Source organism: Erpetoichthys calabaricus, chromosome 17, assembly GCF_900747795.2.
Source record: "Erpetoichthys calabaricus chromosome 17, fErpCal1.3, whole genome shotgun sequence".
Lineage (NCBI taxonomy): Eukaryota > Metazoa > Chordata > Cladistia > Polypteriformes > Polypteridae > Erpetoichthys > Erpetoichthys calabaricus.
Window position 1 is genome coordinate 29,455,107 of NC_041410.2, and position 18,823 is coordinate 29,473,929.

An 18,823-nucleotide genomic window follows, 5' to 3' on the forward strand; every position below is an offset into this window, starting at 1 on the left:
ATACAGATCAACATTACCAGTGGAACATTTCATATCATGTGTGCGGTTAATTGCTCTGCTTCATTAATTGTGTTACTGTCATCTTATGGGCAATGAAACGGTTATTTTTTGTTTTCTGACTAATGTATTGATATATTGCAGAACCTTGGGAAAGTGTATGACTTTCATGTTACAGTTTGCTCAATGTTAAATGCATTGATTAAATGATTCCCATGTGTGTTCCATGTATAAATATCATACAAAAATACCCAAAAAACAATCAAAATATAAGAGACACTACCACATAAAGAAAAGTATTATAAATACACTTTCATTTTTGGACCAAATATAACATCTTTAAGTTATATTTAAAAAAACATTTTTTACACTTTTATTTAATGTACAGTGCATATTTTTGATAGCTTTTTGTGGTGCCAGAATGCATTTCAGTTACTGTTTATATTTTCTGTATGTGATTTAAAGATAAAGCTTGGCAACAGACAGTGTGAAACTTTACTTCATGATATTGAAGTAGCAAGCACTCTGGCTTTGATAAGAGACAAGAACTTTCTCTACCCTTTGGACCGATTACACCATCTCTGGAGGTGAGTTACTGTAGTTGATTGGGTTTGTAAATGGGCTTTGACATTTGAAAAGATTTATGATTAACTAATAATATGCCGAATAATGTCTGATTGTTAGTTTCATTAATAAGGCATGAGAACACGGTGAGGTAAATAATAGCTGGATATCCAGTTTAATATAAAAAGTATAAACTGTTGTTGCACTTTACTGTTTTGATAATGATGCTGATAGTCTGGTTTCAGGTGTTTTCCCGTTGCAAGCAATAATTCAAAGGTAGCATTAGTTTGATTATATCTAACGTATGAGGTAGATATTTACCTATATTACATGCCGACATATTAGATATGAGTGAAATTACAGTGGTATTTTTCCTCTGCATTTTTGCCATCTTCTTTTAGATTTTACTTTCACTCAGCTCTGTTTTATGTCCATTTCTGTCATCTAATTTAATAGCAACCAGTACACATCTGTTTGTTATTGATTTAAGTCATGTTGTACACTGTCTGTTATAATTTATGTGTCATTTGTGATTCAGTGCATTTGTTACTTATTTTACATTGCAGGAATTTAGTGGCGGCATGGTGGTGCAGTGGGTAGCACTGCTGCCTCGCAGTTAGGAGATCCAGGTTCGCTTCCCGGGTCCTCCCTGCGTGGAGTTTGCATGTTCTCCCCATGTCTGCGTGGGTTTCCTCCGGGCGCTCCGGTTTCCTCCCACAGTCCAAAGACATGCAGGTTAGGTGCATTGGCGATTCTAAATTGTCCCTAGTGTGTGCTTGGTGCGTGTGTGTGTGTGTGCCCTGCGGTGGGCTGGCGCCCTGCCCAGGGTTTGTTTCCTGCCTTGTGCCCTGTGTTGGCTGGGATTGGCTCCAGCAGACCCCCGTGACCCTGTAGTTAGGATATAGCGGGTTGGATAATGGATGGAAGTTTAGTGGTTTGATTTATTTTTTTACTGCAATATACAAAAACATAAAAATAAGCTTAAATATGGAGTGCAGGGAAGTATCCAGTATGGAGTATGTTGAGAACATGCATCCTTTCTGCATTTACAGGCTGAAATTAGTCAATTTCTATTACGTGACTGTGGTGTTGTTCATATTTCCAGGATGCATTGAGATCCATATACAGAATAGGAAAAATCCAACCCACAAAATTTCATGACTGATTCTTTGTGGAAAAACAAAAAGTGTAATGGAAACAGAACAGGATCTAGGCTATGCCTGGTTCTTGATAACAGTGGAAAAGCAGCATAATTTTGTTCTTTGAAATACATGTATACAAGTTAATGGCTCAGGACTCTCTCCATATTCTCTTTGCTATGAAAGGATACTTGTGATAGTGCTTCATATTGCATGATAGTGTGTAATTTTAGACTGCAACATTTATAAGTAGTTGTAACAAAAATAAAGAACAGTTTCTTCAAAATCACTTAATTTACTTGTTGCACTATAAATTCTGACAACTTATAGAATGTGTGCAGCTAAATAAATGACTTAGACTTAAATAAAGTCATGGCAGAGCCGCTGCACTCATTCTGAATGTGTTGTTTTGTATACTGATTTTTTTTTTTGCAGATTATTACTGCTCAATCAGTTCCATGATGTCATTCCAGGCAGTTGCATTAAGTTGGTGGTTGAGGATGCAATTAAATACTATAATGGTAAGTTCAGGGAATGGGTAGCTTTGTGCCTTTTGTTAATTTGGGTTCTCATAAATACAGTGCAGTGATAGCAATAACATTTTAAAAAAAAATGATCATAGTTGTCAATGTTGTCATTTAGTCACATCAGTAAGCCATATCTTTACTGTCCTGGTAAGGTTTCATACTGTGACACCCCCTAAATTGCTAAGACTGTTACTACTTCTCACCACAAAAATATTAGAAATGTTGTAATCGTGTATTAAACATCTTGTGAGTAGAGAACCTGTACAACATTCAAAACATTAGAACTTTAGAAAACTTTAGATGAAAACAGGCCATTCAGACCAATAAAGCTCACCAGTCCAGCCACTTAATTCTTCCAAAATAACATCAAGACTAGTTTTGAAGGTTTCCAAAATTTTACTGTCTACCACACTACTTGGTAACTTACTCCGTACATCTATTGTTCTGTACATCAAGAAAATCTTTATTTTATATGTAATTTTTTTAATACATTTTTATTTTGTTTTCAAAAAACAGATCATTATAGTGGCATACTAATAATAATAATAACAAATGCAATGATTTTCTTAAAAAAGAAAACAAAAGAAAAATGGAAATGTAAAGAAAAGAGCAAAACAATATTCAGCCCACACCGAAGAGAAAAAGATGAGAGACAAGCAAAAAAACCCCGTCTAACTTTTTAAATATAATAGAGCAATTAATAGTATAAGAAAGGGATCCTTAAAGTATGGGGTTATGGGCTGCCGCTTTCGAGTTGCGAGTTACTGTTGTATTTAATAGTAATAAGTCATGGATGATTTTGGGTTGCTGCAGGCTCATTAAACAGTCAACATTGCTCTTTGCTCTGATGATCATCCTTGATTACTCCACCTGCAATCTGACAATTGTCCATGATACTTGAAGATGGACACCTGCACTGATGATTGTCTGGACATTCAACAAGAAATGGGTCCTCAAAGACACTAAAAAGGGCAAGACTTTGACAAAAAAATGTAAACAACCCTGGCATAAGGCAGTCAGTCATAGGCCCCGCATGCTTAGTCTAATATAATATGAATTCTTGCCATTTTAAGTTTTGGACAAATCCACTAAGAGAGAATTAAATTTTTTCTCTAATATGAGATTAAATAGAACACCTCCTACCCAGTAGTATAGGCTATTACAACCAATTTATTCTTATTTATTTTAATGTGGTGCGGGAGGACACCAAATATCACTGTTAATGGATTAGGAGTGATTGTAATACCAGGACTATTTCAGGAGTATATAAATGACCGCATTCCCAAAACATATGGACTAGTAATGTTAGAGCCAGATGGCAACACTCACAGGCTGGACTTTGCACTGGTAACATTTTAGATACTTTTAAATGAGATTAATATGATCGATGGAATATTTTTTTTAGTTGAATTATGGAATGCTTGGCGCACATAGAACTAGAATGTGTTCTACGTATGGCTGAGTCCCTAATTGGTCCCTTTCCCACCATTCCTTTTCATCATTAAAGAGTAGATTCTTTTTTATCCATTGTTGAAATGCTGTCTGAATTGTCAACAAGCCTAATCAGTTATACAAGATAATGTTATATTTCAAGTTATAAATCTGCTGAATAATTGATCTTTTACTTTGCTTATTTACATCCAATTTTTTATGTGCTTATGATTTAGAGATTCGAAATACTGGTTCTGCTCTGTTGAAGGAAGCACTTCAGGCACTTCTGCCACACAATCTAGAGAAAAGCTGTCATGTGGTATTTAACAGTATGCCGTGGGAGCGCACTGAAGTCATCTCAGTACCAGGAGGCAGTGCTGAACCATTGCTTGGTACATAAACATTCTTAAGGTATTTTAGACAAAAGAAAATGCGCTGTTAAAGAATATTTATGCATTGTTGTTTTGATAGTTGAAGGTGTGTAACTCTCAGCCACCTTTATTCATTATAATACAGCTGATCCTGTTTAATAGAGTACCTAATACATTAATCTGTACCCTACATATATCATATATAGTATACCATTATGAAGTATATGCTGCCTCGAACATCAGTGCCCCCTAAATAAATGCATTTTGACAAATTTAAAAGAAGAATGCTGAGGTATGTTTAGATTACTAGTGCGATTGTTATTGTTGAGTATGCCTGCTATCACTATTCCCTTAAACAAATTGTGTTTCTTTTTCTGTTAGCATTAGTGAAGGTCCCAAGTATTGGAATTGCTTCTGTGGAGGAGTCTGTTGAACCAGGCTGTTCTGTTACGGTATCAACACAGGTAACTGAACACTATTTACTTTGTGATATACATACTGTAGCATTGATATGATCAACAGCAATCGTAAGTGTCCAACAGCAGTGTAGAGGCATGAGTTAAAACAGAAATTTATTTTAGGAAGTTTTTTGCAAGTTCAAGTATAGGGAGTACATGAAATTGGCTATCTCAGATTCCACACCAGTAAAAATAATACTGTATACAAAGATTCTCCGTTCAGAAACCCATACAAGCATCTTTCCTTTGTTCATTTGCTTCTAAGGTTTGTATTGGAGTATGATATTTATAGTTCTAAAATAGTGGGTGATTACTTTAACTTTGTCTCTTTTGTAACTAGGGGGGCTTTGCCCCCTGTTCAATTCACTCGCCAAACCTCCTGCCTGCGCTACGCACCAGCCACTTTGCATCTCTGCCGCTCATGTATGTGGATTTCACTTTCACCAAACAACAAATCTTTTAATTCTTGCAGATACGCCTCTTCATTGGGGAAAAAACACATTTTTGTTTCCCTGATGGCAGCGCGAATTAGACCATCTACAAGTCTCCGACTTAAAAGTGTAAAGCCAGGCAATATCTACATACGTCTGTCATATCACCTATGTCCATATATTTAATCTCTTTTCGCTGTTCTGTTATTTCACTGAGTAATAATTTCTGTTTGTTAGTGCTAATGCAATCTTTACTATCAGTTTTTTTGAGACTTTCAAATTTTAGTACTTTAATCTCTAACCTGCTCTGCATGTGTTTCGCGCCAATGTTTTTGAACGTCTTTATGATGCCCTACTTTGTTTTCTACTCTTTGTCTTTTATTTCCGACCCTGCTTGGAGCTGCTAGGTTTTCAATACCACTCGTTCCGGGCTGATTATTACTTTCCTTATTTTCCGAATTTGCACTTAGGTTATTATTGTTCTTTTTTGAATTCTTTTCTCTCTAACGCTTTTGGGCCTCTTTTTGACGCATTGCCCTTTCTTCTTCACTTAGTCTTTGATGTGTCATCTTGTACGTGTAAATTTATTGTCCATAAAAGGACTACTTCAAAGGAAACAAATAGATTGTATGTCTAAAAGTACTGTCCAGAAAAGCTTCTTTAAAGGATGAAACTGAGGACTTTTCATAAACTAATTTAAATGTGGAAAACGTAAAAATTTATAGTAGCTGAGAGAACATGAACTGTGTCTGACAATAGCATTCACACGAATGAGAAATGATTGTACCGTGTGCGTGGTTGTAAATGTTTGAGAGAAGGGCAGGACTTTTCAAAACCTCTTTGCATAAAGTCTTGTCTCGTGGGACTTGAAATTATCTGTCACAGCTCTTTAAATTATCTCAGAGAATGTCTCTTCGCAGGATTTCCTTTTATAATAGAATGATGTGCACCCTATCAGGTCTGCAGAATGGTTTGCTGACAAGTCTGATGAAAAAGTCTCATTAGAAAATTAGAAACGTCCAAATTAGATATTACATTGCAGGCCATCTGGTTTAATAGGTCAGCATGTAGCTAGTGGTCCTAAGATAAGCCGGTCAACATAATTAGCAGGTGAAGCTAAACTCCTATACACTTTGTGTGAAGAACTTCCTTCCAATCCCAGTACCATTTTTCCTTAAAATTAACCATTATCTAATTGTATGTTTAACTTATAAATATTTAAAAGAATAATGACTTCTCATTGGTTGTTTTAGGTGTTGTGTATTTCAAATATAAGCTTTAGCTGTGTACCTTAGGACAGGGAATTAAAAGGCAAGATACTGTAAAAGAAATGACAGCACAATTGTGCCTTGGTGTAAACAGTTTGAGGAAACTGGGGTAGAATTTAAGCCCCACTGTTGCAATTGTTTTCTGATTCTCTGGTTCGCCTCTGAATACCAAAGATATTTATTTTAGGTTTTAGTCGACTTTAAATTGGAATGTTCTTAGTGAGTGCAAGTGAATATAAAAATGGTTCCCGATTTGTAGCTCATGCTGCTAAAATATAAAATGGCTCTGTACTTGCATTTGGATGGATGAACAATCGTATCAAACACTGTAACTGCCTTACAAATTAAACTATTGGCTTTGAGTGAAGTACTTTACTGTTTAAAGAACAGTTGGTTAATAGGTTGTGATAAACTTAGATGCGGCGCACTTTATATTTTAATTTTAAAAGTCATGATCAAACATTGAATATTGGGAAGGGAATTATAAGGATGATATTTGGCGGAAAGCAATATAGAAGAGTGACTGAATTAATTTTTATACACAGGCTAGTAGTGTTGTCTGATATGATCCTAACCTTGTGGACTGTTTTAAATGAGGCACCTGGCAAGTTGTCAAGCCACACTGCACAGCACGCATTGTCCCGAGCGATGTCTTAATACCTTTAAACAATGTCTTAATACATTTAAAACAGTTTGCATTGCAATGAATGCATGTGCTGTCTATCCACAGGCTGATGACAGTGTGATCCTGGACAATGGAATTCTGCGCCTTATTGTCAACAGGAATGGATGTGTCATATCTTTGTGCTTGATTGATTCTAACAGGTACTGAAATTGTTCTTGCATAGCAAATGTATTTTACATTATAACTTTAACTGAAAACGCAGAAGTATAAAAATGAACAAACTGTATTGCAACATGATTCAAATGCAGGATATGATGAATCAAACACTAAGAAGACTTTATGCCCAAGCATAAAATTTACACAGTACTAGTCAGAAAATAATGTAAGAGTAGAATCATTTACATGTGTGATATTATTATCTGAGCTGAGATGTATTCACTTCTTGGATTCATAAGTGGGATCTCAAGGGTTGCAACTTACCTATTAAATTCTTTCCATACTTTGAGAAAGGCAACCTTCATATGTTAATAGTATACAGAAGAATTAGAACATATAAGAAAAACAGAGTCATGGCAGTGCTGTGCTTTGAATGTACTGGAATGGGCCAATATCTAATTGTAACTGTTAATTTCAGAGAAGCCATTTTGAATGGATGCAGTGGAAACCAGTTTGTTATTTTTGATGACATTCCTCTTTACTGGGATGCCTGGGATGTGATGGATTACCATTTACAGACCAGGTATGGTGGAAGTTGCACTTGGCTTTGGGTGAATTTTTTTTATAGTTTGATTTGATGAAAGCATTATGGAAATTACTGCTGGAACATTTGACAAATTTAATTGTTGGTAACAACTTTGTCTAAATTATGTTTCTTTCTTGTTTGTTTCAGGAAACCGGTCACTGAGATAATTGAGCCAGTGAGGATTGAGAGTTCTGGAGGTCTGCGGGGCAGTGTCACTTTCTCACTGCGTATTGGTGAAGCTAGCAAGCTTTTTCAGGAGATTATTCTTGATGCTCAGTGCCCTTATGTCAAATTTCGTACAAAGGTAGATATCTACCTCTCTATGCACACTTGGCAAAAATTCATTAATGTTGTTCTAAAATAAGCCTGCTGACCGTCTGCTTAACCATCCTTTTCTTTTATTGTTTTAATGTGCATGAGGAACTCATCTCATAGTGAACTGTCTAGTCACATAGTTCTTTAAACTAAGTTGAGTGTCAAGTAAGATTTAATTAATTTTAGACATATATAAGTAGAATGCTGCACAGATTGTATTTTTAACTGGGACATATTTTTTTTATATAATATATATATAATGTTGCATTATGATCTGTAGGCTTGGTAAATCTAGGTTGTATTGGATGGCAAATTTATAGTACAGTAATCCCTCGCTATATCGCGCTTCGCCTTTCGCGGCTTCACTCCATTGCGGATTTTATATGTAAGCATATTTAAATATATATCGCGGATTTTTCGCTGCTTCGCGATGGAGGAGGGATTACTGTACAATGTTATTGGATAATGGATTTGTTTTGCTTATCTGTGGATTTTGAGGCTTGAATCACAGATTATCTGATGGTAGTGTGCTGAATATAAATTTTGATTTGCCTGTTATAACAGGTAGATTGGAAAGAAGCACATAAGTTCTTGAAAGTGGAGTTTCCAGTGCAAGTTCACAGTGCCAATGCCACATATGAGATACAGTTTGGCCATCTGCAGAGACCAACACACTGGAACACCTCGTGGGACTGGGCCAGGTTTGAGGTAGGCCTTTTATATTCTTGCTGTTTTTGGTGCTCAATGAGAATTTTCAGGGAAGGAAAAGATGCAACAGGGAATGCTGGGTCCTTCTCCCGCACTTCTCCTGGTTTCTAAGCTTTTTTCATTAACTGTAGCAGACCTCAAGAATACTAGGAGCACTGAGGCTGACACAGATTTGCTTAACTATAAAAGGTTACACTTAATAAAAAACGACAGGATTCTAAGGTCTAGATTGCAGAATATTGTAAATATAGTTCCCGCTATCCACCTATTCAAATAAAAGAAATACTACAGAATAAAAATTTTGCCACAATTACCCAAATATTTACAACGCCCCCTCAAATTAACAAAAAATACACAAACACCAAACTGTATGTACTGAGTTCCAAAACACTTCAGGATAGCAAAAGTGATAAAACAGTCTAGATGTAAATGATGAGTACTTGTAAAATGGTGGGGTTTAGCATTTCTTTGCCAAAACAGATATACCAAAAAAATAAATAAATAAGAAAGTCCTATTGGCAAATCTTGAAGTGTGTGTGTGCTTCAGAGGCATGCCTCCTCCACTACATGAACAATGTGGAACATGGAAGGCAGCTGATAACGTGCACTCCACTGCTCTTCACTGACACTGTAAAGCTGGATCTCTTGGTACTGAAGGACTATTCTCTGGCTTGAAATTCTTCCTAATTATTTATAAATGAGCAAGCTGACAGTTAATCAAAAAAAGTATTCCTGACAGCCCTTCTCCTGGAATTTATATAGGGTAACAAATAAACAAACAAGCAAACTACGATTTCCATGAAGCCCGTTTCTTAAATATTTATGATGATGTCACACATACTTGTCTTTTCAATCGGAAATGATCTGCTATCTCCCATCTTTAAGATTGTATCGTTAAAGCAAGCAACTGAATGATTTGTCTCCATGTTTATATATGTCTATTCACTTATTTTGTAACGCCTCATCCAGTTAAGGATGTATAAAAAGCTCTTGTGCTTCCTCATAGCATTGGGCACAGTTGAGAAGCATCAGAAAACATTCTTGCTGAAATCTGGGATTGTACGTGGGAGTTGATCATTTAAATTATTAGTTTCATATTCTCCCAACAAAGCTGTTTTGTTCACACTTCACAGAAATCTTAAGTACTGCTGTAGCTGTACCTCCACAATAATTGAAAAAGTCTCAGTTTTTAGGTGACGTATTGTTTTGCAGAGTGTTGGCCTACTTTCATTTGCCAGAGATGCATGTGTTCTAAATGAAACAGTATTCAATAATTAACCTCCTTGGCATTCATCCCGAGCACCTCTTGGGTTCAGAATTTCATGTAAAAATTGTAACCTGTTTTGTTGAAATATATAGCATTGTGCCTGAATAATATTTTAGACAATTTTCTGCTGCCATCTTATGGATAAAAACAACATATTGCAAAAAAAAAAAACAAAACAAAAAAATCATTAATTTTTTTCTATAAATTTTGGTGCTCTGTGGTAACTCATCAATTTTCATGAGTGGGGTGGAAAACAATGCTTATAAACGAAAAATGGTAAAGCCAGTTTTAGAATGAAATGAAACTGTAGCATTAGATGAATCAAGGATGAGAGTGTGAATTGGTCATCAGGCGTTGACACGAATAGTGAAGATGATGTATTATGGTACTGTATGACTTAACTGTCATGCTCTGGCTGGTGAATTTGGCAGCTGAATGGCAAAACAGCAAAATTATTTTGATCAAGTACATGTACAAGAAAGACATTAGCCCCCTAAGCACTGTTCACAGTCCATCAACTGTCGATATTCATCTTGGGGGAAATGTGGAAGTCGCTAAGCCATGTGCTGTGGTAGCCTATAATAACACAATGGGTGGTGTGGATCCTGGGGATCAGGCTCTGACATTCTACCCTATAAGAAAAATCTTACAAGAAAAGTGCACTAAGAAACACGCTTGTACTGTCTCATTTGCAACATAGGGCTGTACTGTACATGGTGACAGTTTCAAAACATATCACATGTAAGACGTGTTGTTAATCTGCATCAGGATAGTAGGGGGCACTAGATGTGTTTGGGTATTTACATGATTTCCTTATACATAATAACATTTTTTTCTTGTTGGAAAAAAAATTCAAAGCTTTTAGCTCTTTTTTCCGAGGTAAACATAACACTAAGGAGGTTACAAAATCTCCTTAAGTGGTTTACAGTAGCAACCAATAAGGCATCAGACTGCAAGTGAAGCAAAAGCCTTCAGAAAAATAAAACATGTTGTCAATATTTATGTGTATGGTTATGGCAACAAAACAAAGTTGGAAATAATTTCCACTCAGTGTTTTAGCACTACGTTTTGCAATCGTGAAATCCAAACATTGGCCTCTGTGTCTTAATATACAGTGGGTATAGAAAAGAATCCCCCCCCCCCCTTCGAAATATTCCCTTTTTGTTTTGCTGTACGGGCTTAAATGATAACACACACAAAAAAATTTCTTCCCAGCTTTACTTACTCAATGCAATCTATATCATCCAAGTGAAAGATATCACAGCTACAGTTCAGAAAAATGATAAAAAATCAAAAACAAGACCTACTGAGATTAATAAAGGGTCACCCCCCCCAATGTCAATGTCATTTTGTTTACCCACCTTTTGCTTTAATGACAGCCTTGAGTCTGTTGGGATACTTCTCTATCAGCTTTGCACATCTAGATTGAGCCATATTTGCCCATCTCTTCTTTACAGGACTGTTCAGTTCAGTCAAATTGGATGGTGAGTGTTGGTGGTCTGCTATCTTCAAATCTTTCCACAGATTTTCAGTGGGATTTATGTCTGGGCTCTGACTGGGCCACACGAGGACATTCACTTTTTTTCTCCTTCAGCCACTGTGTGGTCAATTTTGCTGTGTGCTTCGGGTTGTTGTCGTGTTGAAAGGTGAACATTCTGCCCATCTTCAACTTTCTGGCAGAGGGTAGCAGGTTTTCCTGAAGAATTTGATGGTATTTTGCCCCATCCATTTTTCCTTCTACCCTAACAAGAGCCCCAGGCCCTGCAGCAGAGAAACACCCCCGCAACAGGATGCTGCCACCTTCATGCTTTACTGTAGGTATGGTGTGTTGTGGATGGTGAGCTGCATTGGATTTCCACCAGGTGTACTGTTTGATTTTGGTCTCCTCTGACTAGAAGACCTTTTTCCACTTGTTATCAGAATCTTGAAGGTGCCTTCTGGCAAAGCTCAAACGAGCCTTAATGTGGACTTTCTTGAGAAGTGGCTTTTTCCTTGCGACCCTCCCGAACAAGCCACAGTTGTGGAGCACTTGTGAAACTGTTGTCACATGCACATAATGACCACTCTTTGCCATGAAATCCTCTTAACTTCTTCAAAGTGGCCATTGGCCTCTTGGTAGCCTCTCTTACCAGTTTCCTCCTTGCTCTTCCATCCTGCTTGGAAGGATGGCCAGATCCAGAGAAGGTCCTAGTGGAAACCAAACACTTGCTATTTCTTTATTATGGACATTACTGTGCTCTTTGGGGTTGATAAAGCCTTTGAGATTTTTTTGTATCCATCTCCTGCCTTATGTCTGTCCACAACTCTATCCCTGAGATCTTTTGAAAGTGGCTTGCCGCCCATAGTCAGTTGTTTGCTGTCCGTTGCACTACCAAGCAAGGGAATGAATGCTCCAGGAACAGCTTCACTAGTCACACTGATCAGAGGTGAAAGGAAGCCAGTAACCACGGTCTGCAATGGAAATGGTGGGCACTTACACCTGATTGAGTTCTTCTGAACTGTAGCTATGATATCTTTCACATGGATGTTATAGATTGCATTGAGTAAGTAAAGCTGGAAAAAATATTTTTGTGTGTTTTCATTTAAGGATGTAAAGCAAAACAAAATGGGAATATTTCGAAGGGGGGGGGGGGGATTCTTTTCTATACCCACCGTATATGCTGTTTTAAAGATGTTCCCTTGTGCTGCTTATGTGACATTCTGAAGACCAAACAATATGAATTTGTAACAGCAAATGAACTTTGGAAGTTTTCCAGCTTATTAGACTGATTTTGTGAATTGTTTACATGAAGGTTACGTCATTTTCAGCTACAGTGGAACCTTGGTTCACAAACGTCTCGGTACACGTACAAATCGGTTTACGACCAAAATGTTTGCCAAACGTTTGCCTCGGTTCACGACCACACACTCGGTATACGAACAAGCCAGTTTCCCTTTCGATTTGTACGTGTTCAGTCTCTCCCTGTGCATTTCCTGTGCAGCGAGCGAGAGAGAGAGTGAGAGAGCGCGAGACACACACACACACACACACACACAGGCAGCGCCAGAGAGAGGGCTGGACGCATAAGGTAGGAAGGCAGTTAAAGAATGCACCGGGCTTGATTTTGTTTTCACTTCTGTTTACAGCGATCGGTTCGTAGCGTGTATTATTGCAATGTTATTTTTCTTGGTGGTTTATTAAATTACGGATTTTTTTAAATGTTCATTTTTTCCCTGTGCTTAAAACTCATTAAAAAAAAAAGTGTTTTTAGCCAGCAGTTGGTAGCGCAGTATTGCAGTGTTAGTTTTCTCTGTTGTTCAAGGTTTCCTCAGTGTTATTCAATGTTTTTACATTTAGTTTACTATTACGCTGTGCATTCTATGGTTTAATTAACTATATTTGTGCTTAAAAACTTAAAAAATCTATATATTTACATACAGTTCGTATGGTCTGGAACGGATTAATTGTATTTACATAAAATCCTATGGGGGAAATTGCTTCGGTTCACGACCAAATCGGTTTACGACCAGAGTTTTGGAACGTATTATGGTCGTGAACCAAGGTTCCACTGTATCTGTTGTATTTCATAGGTGTGGGGTCACAAATGGGCGGATGTGTCTGAACATGGATTTGGAGTAGCGTTACTGAATGACTGCAAATATGGGTACTCCGTGCACAGGAATACACTCACCCTGTCCTTGTAAGTATTCTCTTTTCTGCCTTGTGTGCTTATTATGTGTAGTACTGGTGATACACATTTTGTAATGAAGCATTTTTTAAAAATTTTCTATATAATAAGCAATGGGCTTTTATTTAAACTAAGACTGAATGTCATCTGATCTGTTAGTGTTGTTAGCAGTCATTCTGGGGAACATCATCAGTCATCTGGTGTGCGCTCTCCTACTCCTGGTTAGAACTTTGCATGGCGATTCTGATATGTGACTTACACAGACAGCAGTGTTTGAAAAGCATTTCTGTTCCTCTGAGGACTGACTTGTTAGCAGGAAACGTAAATGTTCTGCAGATACTGATGTAGGTAAAATCCTCAGGGCATACTAACATGGTTTTCTCTTCTAGGGCACACTGCACATTCGTTCGTTTATAGGGTTGCTATTATCACATGTACATTAATGAAACTAATTTTCTGCATTGCAGTCATTACAGATTATATTCACCCCCATGAGAGTTAAGTATGAAAGCTAACCTTGGTGTTTAGGTGGAAGAGGAAACAACATCAGATTTACATGAAGTGGCTTGAGCTGTATACCACGCTATGTTTGTCCTGAAGCTCTCATTTCATCTGCAGAACAGATTGATAAGCATTATTAAAAACAACCTTATGTGCATCATGCATACCATAGCAAGTAATTTTAGAAAACTGGCAAAGCTACTTGTGGTTTCTGTATGAATGAGCTTGTAAAGTGTGACAGGATGTCAGTAAGATCAGTAGACATGTCGATGACCTGCACGGATGACATTGCCTTCAGGCTGCATTTCAGCTTTTGCACATGCATATTATCACAGTGCAATCTCAAAGCCAAGAGGTACATGACAGCAAAACTCCACTTGAAAGTTACATCAAGTGCCAAGAGGCAATATCTTTATAAATTGTGGGCAATGAAGAAACTCTAAGAAGCTGTAGTTTCATTACATACATTTGTACCCTGAAACAAACACTTACAGGAATTGAAAGAGGTGTGCTATTGGCAAGCAAGGACATATATGGCAGGCTGCAGAAGAAGCTTCCTGCATTCTGTATATGAACCTTGGACAGCTATGTCTTTGTGCCAGGAGCTGACATAGTAAAGGGGGTGTTGTGGCCTTTTCAAATATTGTCTGACCTGAGTCACGTGCTTTTTTGACTTGCTGTGCAACATGTGCATTTCAGGTTACGAGCACCAAAGTCTCCTGACGCCACGGCTGACATTGGATGGCATGAGTTCACTTATGCTGTGATGCCTCATCAAGGTAGGATTCATGATGGTGGCAGCCCACTGAGAAAACATTTCTGATGTCATCTGTAAGGTGCAGTACCTTTTCTGCCTTTGATATTGTACCAGACTTAAGTCGAAAACAGGGAGCAGATTTTGTAGTAACTTGCAGTTTGTTGAAATCCTGCATCAGAATCATGCCTCTGAACTTTCTGATTACAGGACTCTTTAAAGGAGAGGAAAATAATGTAATTTTATTATACAGTACTAGGGGGCTTTGCCCCCCCCCGCACTATCCGCCGCTGTGAAGAGGGGGGCTGAACGCACCCCAAGGAGACACGGTTGCTCCTCCGAAACCCCTCCTAAACGGTGATGCAATGGGAAACAAATACAGTTGTTTTTTTAGCTCCTCTTTGCTCGATCAGCTGCTGGCTTGCTGCTGCTGCCGTGTCATGTGATCTGCAACACATTTCGAACATTTAAAAGCCTGTACAGCAGCTGTCCTTTTGTCTCACTGCCTTGTCTCTCTTCTCCCCCAGACATCCTCAAACACTATTCAATCTCTTTTCACTGTTCTGTTATTTCACCGAGTAATAATTTCTGTTTGTTTGCGCTAATGCAATATTTCCTATCCTTTTTTTGAGACTTTCGAATTTTCATACTTTCATTATCTCTGACCTGCTCTGCATGTGTATCGCGCCAACGTTTTTGAATTCTTTACGACATTGTACTTTGTCTTTTATTTCCGGCCCCGGGTGTGGTTAAATCTCTTGGCACAAAGTCTAGTCTTGCGGGACGGGCTGATTATTACTTTCCTTATTTTCAGAATTTGCACATAGATTATTTTGGTTCTTTTTTTTGCTTTCTTTTCTCTCCCAACGCTTTTGGGTCTCTTCTTCGCTTAGTCGTTGACGTGTCATTTAGAACGTTTAACATTTTTCAGAGCTGAGAGCACATCAAGTGTGTCTGGCAAAAGCGATCCACCCACTGAGAGGTTAGATGACCGTGGTCTTGTTTGAAAATGGTTGTAAGTAGGGTGTGACGTGCAAAAGACACCGTCTCACGGGACTTGCTTTTAAAGATTGTAAGTATGATGTGACTTGACCATCTCGTGGGGCGTGAAAGTGTCTCTCTTCAAAAGATTGCATCTCGTCATAGGAAAAAAAGTCTTGTCTCGTCCCAAGATTTTATTTTTTTTTATAGAATGACATACAGTGGTGTGAAAAACTATTTGCCCCCTTCCTGATTTCTTATTCTTTTGCATGTTTGTCACACAAAATGTTTCTGATCATCAAACACATTTAACCATTAGTCAAATATAACACAAGTAAACACAAAATGCAGTTTGTAAATGGTGGTTTTTATTATTTAGGGAGAAAAAAAAATCCAAACCTACATGGCCCTGTGTGAAAAAGTAATTGCCCCCTGAACCTAATAACTGGTTGGGCCACCCTTAGCAGCAATAACTGCAATCAAGCGTTTGCGATAACTTGCAATGAGTCTTTGACAGCGCTCTGGAGGAATTTTGGCCCACTCATCTTTGCAAAATTGTTGTAATTCAGCTTTATTTGAGGGTTTTCTAGCATGAACCGCCTTTTTAAGGTCATGCCATAGCATCTCAATTGGATTCAGGTCAGGACTTTGACTAGGCCACTCCAAAGTCTTCATTTTGTTTTTCTTCAGCCATTCAGAGGTGGATTTGCTGGTGTGTTTTGGGTCATTGTCCTGTTGCAGCACCCAAGATCGCTTCAGCTTGAGTTGACGAACAGATGGCTGGACATTCTCCTTCAGGATTTTTTGGTAGACAGTAGAATTCATGGTTCCATCTATCACAGCAAGCCTTCCAGGTCCTGAAGCAGCAAAACAACCCCAGACCATCACACTACCACCACCATATTTTACTGTTGGTATGATGTTCTTTTTCTGAAATGCTGTGTTCCTTTTACGCCAGATGTAACGGGACATTTGCCTTCCAAAAAGTTCAACTTTTGACTCATCAGTCCACAAGGTATTTTCCCAAAAGTCTTGGCAATCATTGAGATGTTTCTTAGCAAAATTGAGACGAGCCCTAATGTTCTTTTTGCTTAACAGTGGTTTGCGTCTTGGAAATCTGCCATGCAGGCCGTTTTTGCCCAGTCTCTTTCTTATGGTGGAGTCGTGAACACTGACCTTAATTGAGGCAAGTGAGGCCTGCAGTTCTTTAGACGTTGTCCTGGGGTCTTTTGTGACCTCTCGGATGAGTCGTCTCTGCGCTCTTGGGGTAATTTTGGTCGGCCGGCCACTCCTGGGAAGGTTCACCACTGTTCCATGTTTTTGCCATTTGTGGATAATGGCTCTCACTGTGGTTCGCTGGAGTCCCAAAGCTTTAGAAATGGCTTTATAACCTTTACCAGACTGATAGATCTCAATTACTTCTGTTCTCATTTGTTCCTGAATTTCTTTGGATCTTGGCATGATGTCTAGCTTTTGAGGTGCTTTTGGTCTACTTCTCTGTGTCAGGCAGCTCCTATTTAAGTGATTTCTTGATTGAAACAGGTGTGGCAGTAATCAGGCCTGGGGGTGGCTACGGAAATTGAACTCAGGTGTGATACACCACAGTTAGGTTATTTTTTAACAAGGGGGCAATTACTTTTTCACACAGGGCCATGGAGGTTTGGATTTTTTTTCTCCCTAAATAATAAAAACCATCATTTAAAAACTGCATTCTGTGTTTACTTGTGTTATATTTGACTAATGGTTAAATGTGTTTGATGATCAGAAACATTTTGTGAGACAAACATGCAAAAGAATAAGAAATCAGGAAGGGGGCAAATAGTTTTTCACACCACTGTATAATGAATTATTATATAGAATGTACAGATTGCAACGCTGTTCCTTGATCATGATATCATGGTAGTGACTGGCAATGTCTTGATATGTGACTTACTGGCAAATGAGGCTGCATTGCCTCAGTGAAGTAATTCATTGTAAGCTAATCTTTACAGCTTGTTTGTGATGAGAAAGCTACTCTTGTCAGGGTGTACTCACACTAGGCAGGTCTGTTCTGTACCATGCCTACTAGCCTGCATTGACACTGTGCTTAACGTTCTGGGCCTGGACCACTTTCGTCATGACCATACGACTTTGTGTAAGATCTGAACACGGTGTGACAGCACGCATGTCAATGTTTTGGAGTCGAGTCGGTCAGGATAACACTCTGCCCTCTTAAAGATTTTTTGAGTGTGCAGCGCAGCATTTTGCTGATAATCATGCTGCAGATCCAAGAAGATTTTTATGGTGACAAATTATGTTAAGGGAGGAATCTGCAGCTTTTTTTGACAACTACAATTCAAGTTCATGTGTAAGGTGAGAATGAAAACCCGTTTTTAACTCAAAAGGTATTGAATGAAATGAGAATTGCACTATCTGACTTGTCACATCATTGACGTCATGTCTGTTTTTCGTGCTCGGGCCCGTTTAGAGATCACACCGTTCCCAAATGATACTCAACTCAACCGTGCTTAGGCCTACCTCTTTCACATATGCCAGGGTACGTCACGGGGCAATCACACTAATGAAGCGAATGAGACTTTGTGGGATTACTTGTGGACAAATGTGCTTGGGCATGGAATGAATTACCAGTGGGAGTAAACCCTTAAAATGTTTAAAAAGATTCAACCAAGTGTTCCCTTTTGGGTGTACAGTCAGATGGGATTACGATGTCATAGTGCATCTTTATATTTATGTAAATGGCACAAACCGCCTACAGCTTGAATTTGTGTTTTATTTTACCCTTGAAAATAGAAATAAAAGCCAGCGTTTATTGAACCCTTGCTTGTTTATACTGTATTGTTGTTAGTTTTTTTTCCCCACATATGGCATTTCAAAGGAAGCAATCATTTTGAGCAATGCCTCAGTCTTGAGCTATGCAAAATAACGAGGTAGACATCATAAGCTTATTAGCAAGGATACCTTCAACAAAACAACAGTGACCTGTCTGTCTCTTTTTAAGTGATGCCATTGAGATGAACATGGAAGGTCAGAGCACCTTAGAATCAACTGATCACAGCAACTCTTCATTTGTTTCCTT

The 18,823-nt window shown here is 38.2% G+C and overlaps 1 protein-coding gene across 2 annotated transcripts in view; it reads left to right on the top strand.

Annotated features, from left to right (window-relative positions):
* Positions 1-18,823, top strand: part of man2c1 (mannosidase, alpha, class 2C, member 1) — a 47,509-nt gene that overhangs the window by 25,110 nt on the left and 3,576 nt on the right. The window contains exons 14-23 of one of the 2 annotated variants that reach the window (XR_007933766.1): positions 463-584; positions 2,136-2,221; positions 3,895-4,050; positions 4,411-4,493; positions 6,917-7,011; positions 7,446-7,550; positions 7,701-7,857; positions 8,433-8,576; positions 13,414-13,523; positions 13,979-14,791. Coding sequence is in view for 1 of the 2 variants with exons in the window: in XM_028823415.2 (XP_028679248.1) it covers positions 463-584; positions 2,136-2,221; positions 3,895-4,050; positions 4,411-4,493; positions 6,917-7,011; positions 7,446-7,550; positions 7,701-7,857; positions 8,433-8,576; positions 13,414-13,523; positions 14,712-14,791 (1,138 nt within the window). In the remaining variant the exon portion in view is untranslated. The remainder of the gene's footprint in view (positions 1-462; positions 585-2,135; positions 2,222-3,894; positions 4,051-4,410; positions 4,494-6,916; positions 7,012-7,445; positions 7,551-7,700; positions 7,858-8,432; positions 8,577-13,413; positions 13,524-13,978; positions 14,792-18,823) is intronic. The other variant, XM_028823415.2, reaches the window with a different exon arrangement.